This window comes from Osmia bicornis, unplaced genomic scaffold, assembly GCF_907164935.1.
Source record: "Osmia bicornis bicornis unplaced genomic scaffold, iOsmBic2.1, whole genome shotgun sequence".
Lineage (NCBI taxonomy): Eukaryota > Metazoa > Arthropoda > Insecta > Hymenoptera > Megachilidae > Osmia > Osmia bicornis.
Genome location: NW_025791135.1, coordinates 1,180,461 through 1,199,519, shown reverse-complemented (window position 1 = coordinate 1,199,519; position 19,059 = coordinate 1,180,461). Strand labels below are relative to the sequence as shown.

The window sequence follows — 19,059 nt, the reverse complement described above, 5'->3', positions numbered from 1 at the left end:
CTTAATGTGCTCTTTGAACACTTGGTTTTTTTCGAAAGTTACCCCTAGGTATTTGGCGCTATTGCGTATTGCGATTTCAACATCATTAATGTTTACAGGGACTCCTTCTAGACATTTTCGGCCCGTTAAGAGGATCACCTCCGACTTGTGCGGCGCCAGTTCCAGTCCTTCACTATGGAACCATGGTAGTATATTTTTTATTGTTTGATCTGCGATAATCCTCATAGTCTCTAAGTCTTTTTCGATTATAATGATGCCTAAGTCATCTGCAAAGGCAATCAGATATACATCTCTTATTCTTTTTATTTTTAGGAGCCCGTCGTAAACCAGGTTCCACATAAAGGGGCCTATTACGGACCCCTGCGGAACCCCGCCGAAGACTTGTATTCTATCGGAACCATCTGCTGCGTTTACAATCAGCCATCTATTTTTAAGATAGTCTTTGACTATTTCAATCAGTTCCCTCGGAAACCCTTTTTTTCTCATTTCCCTTATTATGCTCTTCCATTTTAGCGAATTGAAAGCATTCTTTACGTCTAACAGTATAAGGAGGCAATGTTTTCTTTTCTTTTTTGCTGTGTCCCATAGTTCCATCACCTTATCCATTGCATGGACTGTACTTAGCCCCTTTCTGAAACCGTACTGGTCTTTTGTTAGATCATTTTTCTCTAATTCTTCTAGTAACTTTTCCTTTAATGTGTATTCGAATATCTTTGCCATGTTAGATGCAATACATAGGGGTCTGAAATCCGATGGGTTCATTTTTCCGTCTATGTTATCCGTTGTCCTCTTTTTTTTTCCCTTTTGGAAGTAGCACTAACCGAGTCTCTTTCCACTTTTCTGGCCAATATCCCTTCTTTATACAACAGTTCAGTACTTTCTGCAGCCTTTCAGCATTTCTTAGTCCTATTTCTCTGGCAGCCAAAGCCGGAATCCCGTCCGGTCCTGGTGCCTTTTTTTACCTGTATCTTTTTGCAAGCCTCTACTACATCTCTAAGTGTAATTTCTACTTTATCTGTTTCTGAACTATCTACTGTCCAGTTGTCCTCAATTCTTTCGTACTCATCCTGTTTCATTATAAATAACCCCTTTACAATTTCTCTGGTTTGTTCTAGGCTCAAAACCACCGGTGCCGGTTCCGGTTTCATTTGCTTCATAATTGACTTGTATGGCCTACCCCAAATATCTTGATCCACCATATCCATGAACTGTTTCCATGTATCCCTTTTCGCTTTTTTTATCGCATTCTTTAGTAATCTTTTTGCCTCTTTGTATCTATCTATCATTACCCTCTCGTTATTTTCCTTGCCCTTTTTCCTACTTCTTGTGGCTGTTCTCCTTACCCTATTTGCATCTTTTCTTAGTTTCGCTATCTCATCCGACCACCAGTACACTGGTTTTCTTTTTCCTACCTTACCTCTACTTTTCTTACTTTCGTTCCCTATACCTTCTATGTCGTTTATGAACTTCCTTACATCGTCTATGCTCTCGCAACTATATTCCTTTTTTTCCTGTTCGTCTCTAAACTTCTCCTCGCTTTTCTCGATAAATTCTTTTATATCAATTACCGATCTGATCTTTATCTTTTTTTCTTTTTCAGGTTTTCCTCCCTTCAGTTCTACCATATGCCACAAATATTGGTGGTCCGATCCGGTATACTCTGTGAGGACCTTGCTCTCCATAACTTTACATATCGGATATGGACTCGTGATTAATATATCCACCTTTGAACCTCGTCCTCTTGTACATGTACTTCCACCCTCTGTATAAACGGGAATCAGACCTATACTAACGATGGCTTCCGCTATTTTCTTTCCCCTCTTGTTCCAGCCCTCACCCCCCCCCCCCCCCCCCCCCCCCAAAGTGGTGACTTTCCATTTAAGTCTCCCGCCCAGAGGATTCCTGTCCATTTCTTAGCTTTAACTATATCTAAGATTTCTCTTATTCTATTATCTGTTTCTATGTCGTCTATATTTGGTGAAATATAGCTACTAACAACCAGAAAATCATTATAATTTATAGCCACAAGTCCTATGCTTTGTTTTATGGCATTTATTTTCGTTGCCTTCGCGATTCCTGTACCTGTCACCCAAATAGCCGCATCCCCCTTGCTATCATTATGCCAATAGTCTAAGCTCCTATTTTGTTCAGATATTATTACTATATCTACGTCCCTTTCTTCTACTGCTTTACTCAGTAAGTCCTGTGCGGCCTTACATTTATTCAGATTTATTTGTAGTATCTTTATATCGAATTTTGTACTCGTTTACTCCCGCTTATCGCGCCTTTGTACACCGCACACCTTATCGACCCTGCGACATGGCTTACCGAATTCCCCGTCAGTCCCTTAGCCGTACAGAGTCTACAATGGGACCTTTCCGCCTTACACTCCGACATATTATGTCCTTCTATGCCACACCTTCTACATATAATTTTGTCGTTTTCCACTGCTGCGCACCGCGCTGCTATATGACCTATATTGTGGCATTTAAAACATCTAATAATATCAGGTAGCTGTCGTACCCTACATCTTACCCATCCTATTTTTATTTTACCCTCCTTAATTCTTTCCTGTAGTTCTGCAGGCCCTTCCACAATTGCTATTTGTGTTCCCATGTATGCCTTTCGCAGTGATCTACATTTCATTTCCTCTACGTTTATTTTGGAATCTTTGGCTAAAGCCTCTAATACCTCTTCCATATCTGCTGCCGGATCTATATCCAAGACTTCTAACTTTATTTTTGGTACCAGTCCTTTTATGCCTGCTTCCGGCCCTAGTACTTCGATTGCCTTATCCCTAAATATGGTACTATCTGTTTTCTTATTGAACTCGACTAATAATCCTCCTGTTCTAGTTTCCCTAATTCTTTTTATACCCTCTATATCGTTTCCCATTTTATTCTTAAGTAATTTAGTCACTTCTGCAAAAGTCTTTCCTTTTTCGACCTTGATTGTGACCGCCTCACCCTTCTTATTCTGTATCTTTCTCTTATTTTTTTCCTCACTCCTATATTCTACCCCTGTGTCTTCTTTTATACTCTCTATTCTTTCCTTCCCTTTTTCTTTTTTCACTGTTTTTCTCTTCCTTCTTTTTGCCGTCTCCCACTCGGACTCCGACGACTCTTCATTGTTTGCTTTCCTTATTATCTGGATATTTCTAATATTAGGCAGTATTCTATTACTTATCGTATTTGTTTTTGTTTTCTTTTTCATTGTTTCCGTCTCCGGAGGCGTAATATCTTTCCTCTTATTTAAATTTCCTTGTAACTCTTCCCCATTGTGTTCTTGTCTGTTTCTTTTCATACTTATTTGTTCCATTAGTTGCTTGTGTATTTCGCTATTCGATTTTTCCTTTTCCCTTTCTCTTAGTTTTTCTTCTCTGTAAATAATTGTCACTGCTCTTGCTAGATCTTTTGCCTGCGCCAGTTCCTTTCCCATTTTTATGCTTGTATTTTTAACATCTATATTTGCATTTCTCACTCTGCATAAGTGTGCATTTACTGTATCATGGTATTTCTGCAGCATTTCCAAGATTTGGCACAGTGATGACATAGATACTCCTACTCCTCCCATCTCTTCGTCATATTGGATTAACTCCTCGTTTCCTCTGTTAATCTCTGTTCTTGTCTCTTTCTGAGTTCCCTTGCTGTGTTCGCTCGTATCCGTAAATGCATTATCTTCTTCGTCTCCGGCAAACTCAACATCCGTTGCCATTATTTCCTCGCTGGCTCTAACCGGACTTCTTGACAACAGTCTTACTGGCCTAAAGATCGCCATCATCTCCTTTGTCCTTTGACTGATATTTTTCTCCTTATCTTCCATTATTGGGGGTTGGTCTGGTACTTTAAAGTCCTCTCCCTCCCTCATAATAATGCCCTGTATGTCTTCAATATTCGTACTCTCCTTTCTACCTTTACTCGTATCCGTTTTATTGCCCGAGGTCATCATCGTTTTTTCCCGTCCTGTTACTTTTTGTTTTTTATTAGAGTTTAAGTTGTATTCATTCATTTGTATCCCACGAGTGTGGTCGGAATTAAACGTCAGCCTGCGTAGAGCCGCCTTGCGCAGGTAAGCCTTTATTTCTCGGGGGGGGTCGGCAAGTACCCCCGAGAGACCGTTTGAGACTACACAATTTAATTCCCTGTAGCCATGAGCCTATCAGCACGGTACCTAACACCTTCGGCTGGGAATGAACTAACCACTCAACACTCAAAGTGTTTGGTCCGCGGGAGCTATTTTATTTCACTCCTACCCTCCATACACTCCGAAAAGTGCATGGCGGGCATTCCCCTATCCGCCACCTGGGGACGCGCCACGTCGGGGTATCACCTCCCCGCCTATCCTAGACAACCAGCAAGGTTCGTGGATTATTACTATATCTACATCTGATGTAATGTAGTATACTGATTTAATCCCACAGACCAATGTGCACTTAATAACAATACCATTATTACTATAGCTACATCAGATGTAATTTAATATACTGATTTCATCCCACAGACCAAAGTACATATAATAACAGTATCGTTATTACTATATCTACATTAGATATGTAATATACATTTAATAACAATATCATTATTACTATATCTACATTAGATATAATGTAATATACTGATCCCTTCCCACAGATCAATGTACATTGAATAACAGTATCATTTATACTATATCGACATTGGATATAATGTAATATACTGATCCCTACCCACAGATCAATGTACCTATAATAAGAGTATGGTTATTACTATATCTACATTAGATTTACTGCAATATACTGATTCCTTCCCCACAGATCAATGTACATTGAGTAACAGTATCATTTATACTATATCTACATTGGATATAATGTAATATACATTTAATAACAATATCATTATTACTATATCTACATTAGATCTACTGCAATATACTGATCCCTTCCCACTGATCAATGTAGTTTTGGTAACAACATCTTTATTACTATATCTACATTAGATATAATGTAATATACTGATCCCTTCCGACAGATCAATGTACATATAATAACAGTATCACTATTACTATATCTACATCAGATGAAATTAAATATACTGATTTAATCCCACAGACCAATGTACACTTAATAACAATACCATTATTACTATATCAACATCAGATGTAATTTAATATACTGATTTAATCCCACAGATCGATGTACATATAATAACAGTTTCGTTATTACTATATCTACATTAAATATAATGTAATCTACGGATACCTTCCCAATGATCAATGTACATATAATAAAAGTATCGTTATTACTATATCTACATTAGATATGTAATATGTATTTAATAACAATATCATTATTACTATATCTACATTAGATATAATGTAATATGATGATCCCTTCCCACCGATCAATGTACATATAATGGCAGTATCGTTATTACTATATCTACATTCGATATGTAATATACATTTAACAACAATATCATTATTAATATATCTACATCAGATGAAATTTAATATCCTGATTTAATCCCACAGACCAATGTACATTTAATAACAATATCATTATTACTATATCTACAACAGATGAAATTTAATATACTGATTTAATCCCACAGACCAATGTACATTTAATAACAATATCATTATTACTATATCTACATCAGATGAAATTTAATATACTGATTGAATCCCACAGACCAATGTACATTGAATAACAGTATCATTTATACTATATCTACATTGGATATAATGTAATATACTGATCACTTCCCACAGATCAATGCAAGATTGTAACAATATCGTCATTACCATATCTACATTAGATACGTAATAAACAGTTAATAACAGTATCGTTATTATTATATCTACATTAGATCTACTGCAATATACTGATTCCTTCCCACAGATCAATGTACATTGAATAACAGTATCATTTATACTATATCTACATTAGATATAATGTAATATACTGATCCCTTCCCACCGATCAATGTACATATAATGGCAGTATCGTCATTACTATATCTACGTTAGATATGTAATATACATTTAATAACAATATCATTATTACTATATCTACATCAGATGTAATGTAGTATACTGATTTAATCCCACAGACCAATGTGCCTTTAATAACAATACCATTATTACTATATCTACATCAGATGAAATTTAATATACTGATTTAATTCCACAGACCAATGTACATTTAATAACAATATCATTATTACTATATCGACATCAGATGTAATTTAATATACTGATTTAATCCCACAGATCAATGTACATATAATAACAGTTTCGTTATTACTATATCTACATTAGATATAATGTAATATACTGATACCTTCCCACAGATCAATGTACATATAATAACAGTATCGTTATTACTATATCTACATTAGATATGTAATATACATTTAATAACAACATCATTATTACTATATCTACATCAGATGAAATTTAATATACTGATTTAATTCCACAGACCAATGTACATTTAATAACAATATCATTATTACTATATCTACATTAGATATAATGTAATATAATGATCCCTTCCCACCGATCAACGTACATATAATGGCAGTATCGTTATTACTATATCTACATTAGATATGTAATATGCATTTATTACTATATCTACATCAGATGAAGTTTAATATACTGATTTAATCCCACAGACCGATGTACATTTAATAACAATATCATTATTACTATATCTAAATTAGATATAATGTAATATAATGATCACTTCCCACAGATCAATGCAAGATTGTAACAATATCGTCATTACTATATCTACATTAGATACGTAATAAACACTTAATAACAGTATCGTTATTACTATATCTACATTAGATCTACTGCAATATACTGATACCTTCCCACAGATCAATGTACATTGAATACCAGTATCATTTATACTACATCTACATTAGATATAATGTAATATACTGATCCCTTCCCACAGATCAATGTACATATAATAACAGTTTCGTTATTACTATATCTACATTAGACATGTAATATGCATTTAATAACAATATCGTTATTACTATATCTACATTAGATATAATGTAATATGATCATCCCTTCCCACCGACCAATGTACATATAATAGCAGTTTCGTTATTACTATATCTACATTAGATAAAATGTAATATACTGATACCTTCCCACAGATCAATGTACATATAATAACAGTATCGTTATTACTATATCTAATGTAGATATGTAATATACATTTAATAACAATATCATTATTAATATATCTACATCAAATGAAATTTAATATACTGATTTAATCCCACAGACCAATGTACATTCAGTAACAATATCATTATTACTATATCTACATTAGATATGTAATATGCATTTAATAACAATATCATTATTACTATATCTACATCAGATGAAATTTAATATACTGATTTAATCCCACAGCCCAATGTGCATATAATAACAATATCGTTATTACTATATCTACATTAGATATAATGTAATATAATGATCATATCCCACCGATCAATGTACATATAATGGTGGTATCGTTATTTCTATATCTACATTTGATATGTAATATACATTTAATAACAATATCATTATTAATATATCTACATCAGATGTAATGTAATATATTGATTTATTCCCACAGACCAATGTACATTTAATAACAATATCATACTATATCTACATTAGATATGTAATATACATTTAATAACAATATCATTATTACTATATCTACATCAGATGAAATTTAATATACTGATTTAATCCCACAGATCAATGTAATTTTGGTAACAACATCATTATTACTATATCTACACTAGATATGATGTAATATGCTGATCCCTACCCACAGATCAATGTACATATAATAACAGTATCGTTATTACTATATCTGCATTAGATGTGTAACATACATTCAATAGCAATATCATTATTAATATATCTACATCAGATGTAATGTAATATACTGATTTATTCCCACAGTCCAATGTACATTTAATAACAATATTATTATTACTATATCTACATTGGATACAATGTAATATACTGATACCTTCCCACAGATCAATGTACATATAATGGCAGTATCGTTATTACTATATCTGCATTAGATCTCCTGCAATATACTGATTCCTTCCCACAGATCAATGTACATTGAATAACAGTATCATTTATACTATATCTACATTGGATATAATGTAATATACTGATGCCTTCCCACAATTCAATGTAATTTTGGTAACAATATCATTATTACTATATCTACATTAGATATAATGTAATATACTGATCCCTACCCACAGATCAATGTACATATAATAACAGTTTCGTTATTACTATATCTACAATAGATATAATGTAATATACTGATATCTTCCCACAGATCAGTTTACATATAATAACAGTATCGTTATTACTATATCTACATTAGATATGTAATATGCATTTAATAACAATCTCACTATTACTATATCTACATCAGATGTAATGTAATATACTGATTTATTCCCACAGACCAATGGACATTTAATAACAATATCATTATTACTATATCCTCATTAGATGTAATGTGATATACAGATCACTTCCCACAGATCAATGCACAGATTGTAACATTATCGTCATTAGTATATCTGCATTGGATATGTAATAAACACTTAATAACAGTATCGTTATTACTATATCTACATTAGATCTACTGCAATATACTGATTCCTTCCCACAGATCAATGTACATTGAATACCAGTATCATTTATACTATATCTACATTGGATATAATGTAATATACTGATGCCTTCCCACAGATCAATGTAATTTTGGTAACAATATCATTATTACTATATCTACATTAGATATAATGTAATATACTGATCCTTTCCCACAGTTATAATAACAGTTTCGTTATTACTATATCTACATTAGATATAATGTAATACACTTATACCTTCCCACACATCAATGTACATATAATAACAGTATCGTTATTACTATATCTACATTAGATATGTAATATGCATTTAATAACAATATCATTATTACTATATCTTCATTAGATATAATGTAATATACTGATCACTTCCCACCGATCAATGTACATATAATGGCAGTATCGTTATTACTATATCTACGTTAGATATGTAATATACATTTAATAACAATATCATTATTACTATATCTACATCAGATGTAATGTAATATACTGATCACTTCCGATAGATCAATGCACAGATTGTAACATTATCGTTATTACTATATCTACATTAGATATGTAATAAACACTTAATAACAGTATCGTTATTACTATATCTACATTAGATCTACTGCAATATACGGATTCCTGCCCACAGATCAAAGTACATTGAATAACAGTATCATTTATACTATATCTACATTGGATATAATGTAATATACTGATACCTTCCCACAGATCAATGTACATATAATAACAGTACCGTTGTTACTATATCTACATCAGATGAAATTTAATATACTGATTTAATCCCACAGACCAATGTACATTTAATAACAATACCATTATTACTATATCTACATCAGATGTAATTTAATATACTGATTTAATCCCACAGCCCAATGTACATACAATAACAATATCATTATTACTATATCTACATTAGATATAATGTAATATACTTATCCCTTCCCACAGACCAATGTACATTTAATAACAATACCATTATTACTATATCTACATCAGATGTAATTTAATATACTGATTTCATCCCACAGATCAATGTACATATAATAACAGTATCGTTATTACTATATCTACATTAGATATGTAATATACATTTAATAACAATATCATTATTACTATATCTACATTAGATATAATGTAATATACTGATCCCTTCCCACAGATCAATGTACATTGAATAACAGTATCATTTATACTATATCGACATTGGATATAATGTAATATACTGATGCCTTCCCACAGATCAATGTACATATAATAACAGTATCGTTATTACTATATCTACATTAGATTTACTGCAATATACTGATTCCTTCCCCACAGATCAATGTACATTGAGTAACAGTATCATTTATACTATATCTACGTTGGATATAATGTAATATACTGATGCCATCCCGCAGATCAATGTAATTTTGATAACAATATCATTATTACTATATCTACATTAGATCTACTGCAATATACTGATCCCTTCCCACTGATCAATGTAGTTTTGGTAACAACATCTTTATTACTATATCTACATTAGATATAATGTAATATACTGATCCCTTCCGACAGATCAATGTACATATAATAACAGTATCACTATTACTATATCTACATCAGATGAAATTAAATATACTGATTTAATCCCACAGACCAATGTACACTTAATAACAATACCATTATTACTATATCAACATCAGATGTAATTTAATATACTGATTTAATCCCACAGATCGATGTACATATAATAACAGTTTCGTTATTACTATATCTACATTAGATATGTAATATACATTTAATACCAATATCATTATTAATATATCTACATCAGATGAAATTTAATATCCTGATTTAATCCCACAGACCAATGTACATTTAATAACAATATCATTATTACTATATCTACAACAGATGAAATTTAATATACTGATTTAATCCCACAGACCAATGTACATTTAATAACAATATCATTATTACTATATCTACATCAGATGAAATTTAATATCCTGATTTAATCCCACAGACCAATGTACATTGAATAACAGTATCATTTATACTATATCTACTTTGGATATAATGTAATATACTGATCACTTCCCACAGATCAATGCAAGATTGTAACAATATCGTCATTACTATATCTACATCAGATACGTAATAAACACTTAATAACAGTATCGTTATTATTATATCTACATTAGATCTACTGCAATATACTGATTCCTTCCCACAGATCAATGTACATTGAATAACAGTATCATTTATACTATATCTACATTAGATATAATGTAATATACTGATCCCTTCCCATCGATCAATGTACATATAATGGCAGTATCGTCATTACTATATCTACGTTAGATATGTAATATACATTTAATAACAATATCATTATTACTATATCTACATCAGATGTAATGTAGTATACTGATTTAATCCCACAGACCAATGTGCATTTAATAACAATACCATTATTACTATATCTAGATCAGATGAAATTTAATATACTGATTTAATTCCACAGACCAATGTACATTTAATAACAATATCATTATTACTATATCGACATCAGATGTAATTTAATATACTGATTTAATCCCACAGATCAATGTACATATAATAACAGTTTCGTTATTACTATATCTACATTAGATATAATGTAATATACTGATACCTTCCCACAGATCAATGTACATATAATAACAGTATCGTTATTACTATATCTACATTAGATATGTAATATACATTTAATAACAACATCATTATTACTATATCTAGATCAGATGAAATTTAATATACTGATTTAATTCCACAGACCAATGTACATTTAATAACAATATCATTATTACTATATCTACATTAGATATAATGTAATATAATGATCCCTTCCCACCGATCAACGTACATATAATGGCAGTATCGTTATTACTATATCTACAATAGATATAATGTAATATACTGATCCCTTCCCACAGATCAATGTACATATAATAACAGTATCGTTATTACTATATCTACATTAGATATGTAATATGCACTTAATAACAATATCACTATTACTATATCTACATCAGATGAAGTTTAATATACTGATTTAATCCCACAGACCGATGTACATTTAATAACAATATCATTATTACTATATCTAAATTAGATATAATGTAATATAATGATCACATCCCACCGATCAATGTACATATAATGGCAGTATCGTTATTTCTATATCTACATTTGATATGTAATTTATATTTATTAACAATATCATTATTAATATATCTTCATTAGATATAATGTAAAATACTGATCACTTCCCACAGATCAATGCAAGATTGTAACAATATCGTCATTACTATATCTACATTAGATACGTAATAACCACTTAATAACAGTATCGTTATTACTATATCTACATTTGATCTACTGCAATATACTGATACCTTCCCACAGATCAATGTACATTGAATACCAGTATCATTTATACTACATCTACATTAGATATAATGTAATATACTGATCCCTTCCCACAGATCAATGTACATATAATAACAGTTTCGTTATTACTATATCTACATTAGATATGTAATATGCATTTAATACCAATATCGTTATTACTATATCTACATTAGATATAATGTAATATGATCATCCCTTCCCACCGATCAATGTACATATAATAGCAGTTTCGTTATTACTATATCTACATTAGATATAACGTATTATACTGATACCTTCCCACAGATCAATGTACATATAATAACAGTATCGTTATTACTATATCTACATTAGATATGTAATATACATTTAATAACAATATCATTATTATTATATCTACATCAAATGAAATTTAATATACTGATTTAATCCCACAGACCAATGTACATTAAATATCATAATCATACTATATCTACATTAGATATGTAATATACATTTAATAACAATGTCACTATTACTATATCTACATCAGATGAAATTTAATATACTGATTTAATCCCACAGACCGATGTACATTTAATAACAATATCATTATTACTATATCTACATTAGATATAATGTAATATAATGATCATATCCCACCGATCAATGTACATATAATGGTGGTATCGTTATTTCTATATCTACATTTGATATGTAATATACATTTAATAACCATATCATTATTAATATATCTACATCAGATGTAATGTAATATACTGATTTATTCCCACAGACCAATGTACATTTAATAACAATATCATACTATATCTACATTAGATATGTAATATACATTTAATAACAATATCATTATTACTATATCTACATCAGATGAAATTTAATATACTGATTTAATCCCACAGATCAATGTAATTTTGGTAACAACATCATTATTAGTATATCTACATTAGATATAATGTAATATACTGATCCCTACCCACAGATCAATGTACATATAATAACAGTATCGTTATTACTATATCTGCATTAGATGTGTAATATACATTTAATAACAATATCATTATTAATATATCTGCATCAGATGTAATCTAATATACTGATTTATTCCCACAGACCAATGTACATTTAATAACAATATTATTATTACTGTATCTACATTGGATACAATGTAATATACTGATACCTTCCCACAGATCAATGTACATATAATGGCAGTATCGTTATTACTATATCTGCATTAGATCTCCTGCAATATACTGATTCCTTCCCACAGATCAATGTACATTGAATAACAGTATCATTTATACTATATCTACATTGGATATAATGTAATATACTGATGCCTTCCCACACATCAATGTAATTTTGGTAACAATATCATTATTACTATATCTACAATAGATATAATGTAATATACTGATATCTTCCCACAGATCAATTTACATATAATAACAGTATCGTTATTACTATATCTACATTCGATATGTAATATGCATTTAATAACAATATCATTATTACTATATCTTCATTAGATATAATGTAATATACTGATCACTTCCCACCGATCAATGTACATATAATGGCAGTATCGTTATTACTATATCTACGTTAGATATGTAATATACATTTAATAACAATATCATTATTACTATATCTACATCAGATATAATGTAATATACTGATCACTTCCCACAGATCAATGCACAGATTGTAACATTATCGTTATTACTATATCTACATTAGATATGTAATAAACATTTAAGAACAGTATTGTTATTACTATATCTACATTAGATCTACTGCAATATACTGATCCCTTCCCACAGATCAAAGTACATTGAATAACAGTATCATTTATACTATATCTACATTGGATATAATGTAATATACTGATACCTTCCCACAGGTCTATGGACATTTAGTTGTTACGTCGCGAGCGAGTGATACGGCGCGCGACGTACAAAATATAAAAGGAAAAAAAAAAAAAAGAAAGAAAGAAAAGAAAAGAAAGAAAGAAAGAAGAAGATTTATTGAATTAGAAAATTTGATGATTGATACGGATCAGGACGGTATTTTCGCTGCCACCAGTCCCGATCGCGCTCGACGATGTTAGGTCGTTAACGATCGGAACAATTAAAAAGAATCGTTTAAGTTTTATAATAAGATTCAGAAGTTGTTGTATTGAGTTCGTCAATGCTCTAGTCCCATACGGGCCCCTCGTGTGAATTCGTGCAGGAAGGTAGACGTATTAATAAGGAAATGTTAGGGGTGTTTGAATGCGAATGATTAAAAATTTAAATATGGGTAAGATGTGTATAATTGTAAGAAAAATAATTACAACAAAAATAGTTATTTTACAATGTGTACGAGCTGTATGAAATATATGAATAGAGAATTAGAAAATAACAGGTTAGAATGAATATTAGATCAATGTAGTTACTTGAAATGAAGCTTTAACAGAAAATTGACAAAACTGTTGACTTTAAAAAATCACGATTCGAACTTCGGTGTTTTGTTTATATTTTTCTACGATCCGAAAAAGGACGGTCCCAGTAGGATACTTCCAGGACTAACAGTCTCGTGGGCCGTCTTCACGCTCGTGTAAACGAAAAATGATTTTATTGATTACCTCGTATTTTGAACGGAACAATCTAGTTGGATACTTCCGCGACTAACTGTCCCTCAGATTGCCGTTTTGCCCTCACTCGACACCAGATTCGTTGCGTTAACGAAGATATAAAATGTGCAACTCACCAATTCGATGTAATACAATATTTGCAATAAGTTTGGGTTTTTAATACTCTGATGATGGTCTGAAATCTGGAAAATCGAAGAGAGGATGAGAACCAATTGCACACGCACTACGCGTTCGCGTTTGAGCCTTCGTTACGGCGTTACGGATTACGAAATACGATTGACAGAAAACAATACGGCGCGGAAAAGGAATATAATTAATTTTCGGACGATTTAAAATGAAAGAGAAAAGATAGATAATTGAAAAGTGTGAAAAGATTTTACGTATCCGTATGAGTCTTTGACACGATAACCGCGAATTGAAACTCTCCCGACACTCTGCCTCGTTACACGGAGGAACTTTGCCGAGCAATCAGATTTCGCGATACCGTAGACAACTCTGTCTCTACGCGGACACGGGCTCCCCGTCACACACCTTGCGATTCTTCGACGAAGAGTGATTTGCCTCAGTCAAGCGATCGTATCTCAGGGTTCGACCCGCGATCATGGGCCCAAAGTGGGGACATCATTTGGCAAATCGGGGTACGTGTCGAAGGGGAGAGCCCGCGCGTATTGGTTTCGTCTAGGCGCGTTTCCCGAGTTCTCATCCCTCCCTGACCTTCCTCTGACTCTGTCTAATAGTTGACCATCTTTCTCTTTTACCCCTACAGCGCTTCATGAATTTAGTGCGTCGCAATTTCTATGTCTTCTAGAATCTTCCAAATGCTTTAATTTAATCTTATTCGCTTTCAATTAATTAACGAAGTCGGTACAAACGAATCTCTGGTGTCGATTAACATTTTATTTATGTCAATTACTATAATATTCGCAATAATATTCGTAATAATAGTATTAGGGCTTTTTGATTCATTCGAGGTATTTTTATAATCGATGTTTGTTTTATTACACGCGTTTCCCGGCTTCCGTGACAAAGAGATTGATGTTTTAATTTCAATTAGTTTCGCGAACATTTTATTCGCGTTTTCATAAGCTCACGCATATCGAATAATATACATATATCCGTTAACATGTTCTTGGAATTCGTTCCAGAACATTGCTTGGCAGTTTTTGTTGCCTATTTGTGACAATACGCGTTTACGATCCCCGTCGACCGTTGTCTCGAACGTTCCTAAACGTTCGTCGACGTTTCAACCTCTCAGTGGTTGTCACGCAAACCTCGCTTTTCATTCCATTCAGATCATTTTATAACATTTCAAACAAATCACTCTCATCCTTTATGACACTCATTTTCCCATGGAAGGGACGGCTGACGCATGCTTTACAGGTATGAGAGGTATCCGCTTGTAAAATGGGGCGAAAATCGCATTTTCTTTATTCTGCGCAGTTAAGCTGGGATTCCTCCATGTGCGTCGCACTGCTTAACCGCGCGGTGAAGGATGTTTATGATACCTCTCCTTGACCTCAACGGTTTCGAATTTCGGTACATTTTCAACGTAGTTCCAACGGCAATCGTCCCAAGGAAGATTAGTTTATATTATTTGAAAGAGCCAAATATAGCCTTCTTTGTGTTCCTCGCCTGGGATACTTCCAAGTGCGTCGCACTGCCGAGGCACACAAATTAGGTATACTGGAAAGTAGCTATTGAAATGAAATAAAAGAGTAAAAAGGAAAAGAAAGGTCAATTTAAATCTCAAACTCCTCTCTCGTGTTCTCGTGTGGAATACCTTCACGTGCATACGCACCCGACGAAGAAGCACGAGATCGGAGGAGCGCGAACAGAAACGGAAAATTTAGAAAAATCAGACCCTTCCTTGCATCCCTCACGTGGAATACTTTCAAGTGCTACGCACCCGATGAGGAACGCAAGGTCGGGTTGGTGAAAATCCAGCCCGGACGTAACAATACCCCCCCCTTAGAATCATTGCCGTCCCCGGCAATGTGGGGGTGCGTACGCGTGGTGGTAACGCGACGCGTCCGCCCTCCCGCGTTTACGCTAAAATAGGCTGATACGCCCGATCGAAGAAAACCCGAAGCAATAGGGATTGTCGGACCCTCGCGAATCGATCAGCGCCCGTTTCGCCCACCCACAAGCTCAACACAGCGGATCTTCCTTCTCGGCGTACTATTTCGGTAGCGCCTACAACGGTTTGTTGCGTCACCCCCTGGCAACCTTCGACGTTAAGGCGCGTAAGAGCCGGGCAACCCCTTACCACTTGGCACACATCTTCATCGGTTATTCCAGAGGAGTCCCTACACTGGACCTCCTGCAAGGTCCTTATTGACCCTAGGGGTTGAATGCCTACCGAAGGGTGCAGATTGCACAAATGTATTTCCCTCAGTTTATGTAACGTCGCCAGTTCTTCCAGGGCGAACTGCCCGCGTATATTAGAGCAACCTGACAGATCCAATCGCTCAAGTTCTTTCAAGTGTTCCCCAATTTGGACTAGTAGGGAATTCGACACCCAACCGCAGAAACGCAGATGCAGGGTATGGAGACGAGTGAACGCCTCCGCTAACGAAGTTCCCGCATTCGCTGGTCCTATGTTCAGCTCTACGTACGGTGCTTGTAGGTCTTCCGGCACCTCGATATCCTCTAGCTCCGGATCTAACATAATAGGATCGAAACTTATTCCAATGATCCTTAGGTCCTCCAAGGTGGTGTGGAGAGCCTGATTTGCAACAAGCTGATGCAATGGCTCTTCTGATGTCAGTCCGTCGCAGTGGGAGAGCTCGAGAGCGGCGAGAGCGCTTAATCGACCTAATGCGCCTGCTAACGGCGTCGGAAGCACCGACGGACACTGGCAGAGCCGCAAGGTCCTGAGTGCCGGGGTCACCTGAAGCAACGACTTCCCCCGGAACTCCGTTGCTTTCGCCTCGAAATCCAGGAGCTGCGTCGCCGCTCCAAGCAACCCCGTCAACTCCGGATCCAAGCGTCCATGACAGGGTCCCAAAGAAATCCTTCGCAAGTTCGCGGCTATCGGAATTAAGTCGCGTATCGCGGGAGGACGGATCGTTGCTCCGGATAAATCGACGTTTGTTAAGAAGGGGCAACCTCTTACAGCGATAGCAAGTGCCTGGGGGCTAAGGTTGCCAGTCACCGCTCGATCGAATAGGCGTAGGCTGTCGATATAGGGGCCCATCCTTTTGATAGCCCAATAGAAGGTGTCGGTCGTCATTCGCCTACCAAATTGATATTCGGGCCAGCGCCAATCCTGCAGGTCAAAATCGTGGATGGTCGAATACGAGGCGAGAGCTCCTGCTCTCCAACCCCGGCACACACACTCCATGCGTGCACGATCCTTGAACTGGAGGAAGCGAGCGATGCGGGTTACTACCTCCGTCGGCAACGGAGGGGAGTAAGGGCGCTCCCAACCCGGAAACGGATCTGGCCGCGGCCTTGGCTGCAGCAAGTTCGCTTCGTGCCATGGATCTGCCTCCTTCACCGTCAGTTTCCGCTTATGCAGCGTCGGGCAGGTATCCTTAGCCCATCGGATGGCCGCCATAGCTTCCTCGCAGGATGGGAAGGTCACAAACGCCATCGTTCCGGTCGGCTTACGGATAATAACCGCATGCTCCGGATGATAGTCCTTGAAAATCCTCATCAGCAGGTTTTTTCGCGTAAACGGGGCCAAGTTGGCCACGAAAACGCGCCTTCCCTGGTTTTCCTCCTTCCTGGCTCGATATGTCGTCATCGTGTTCGGCTATAAAGGACGCAAGATACATAGATAATATTCGCGAAATTAACATGAAGGAAACGAAAAATCATTAACGCTGGTACATTGATTATTCGAGCCGCTCCTGTAAAGAAAATGTACAAATAAATCGCAATGCATCAGTCGACCCTTCCACGGAGTCTTGGTTGTCCCTTCGTCGAATCATCTGGTTCTAAATTTCGAGCAGAAAGCCGACTGTGCATAGTTTCAAGTCTTTCCTGTCTTCCAGAATTTTAATTTATCTAAATGCCTAGAAAAAAAGTTGCCCATTTTATCCTTTAACACAACGTTATTCTTTGGTGTAATTTCTATTATCTCGTAGGGACCGTGGTACCGTTTGCCAAACTTCCCTACCCTTGGCTCAACCAGGACATATGCCATGTCCCCAACTTGACCTTTGAATGGATGCGCTCTTGCATCATAATATGATTTCGATTTGATCTTTGCTCGATGTAAGTTACTTCCTGCGATTTCCTGCATTTCGCTCAAACGGTCATTTAAGTCGCGTATATATCCGTCGTAAGTCG

General features: G+C 34.7%; 1 protein-coding gene across 1 annotated transcript; it reads right to left on the bottom strand.

The window, feature by feature from the left end:
* Positions 1 to 16,807: 16,807 nt before the first annotated feature.
* Positions 16,808 to 18,358, bottom strand: LOC123988828. Its single transcript, XM_046289577.1, has one exon. It carries the CDS (start codon positions 18,356 to 18,358, stop codon positions 16,808 to 16,810), a length of 1,551 nt encoding a protein of 516 aa, XP_046145533.1.
* Positions 18,359 to 19,059: the final 701 nt, after the last annotated feature.

What these genes read in the sequence shown, in the direction of transcription:
- LOC123988828 (XM_046289577.1), bottom strand. Translation starts at nt 18,358, where the DNA reads ATGGCGTTTGTGACCTTCCCATCCTGCGAGGAAGCTATGGCGGCCATC.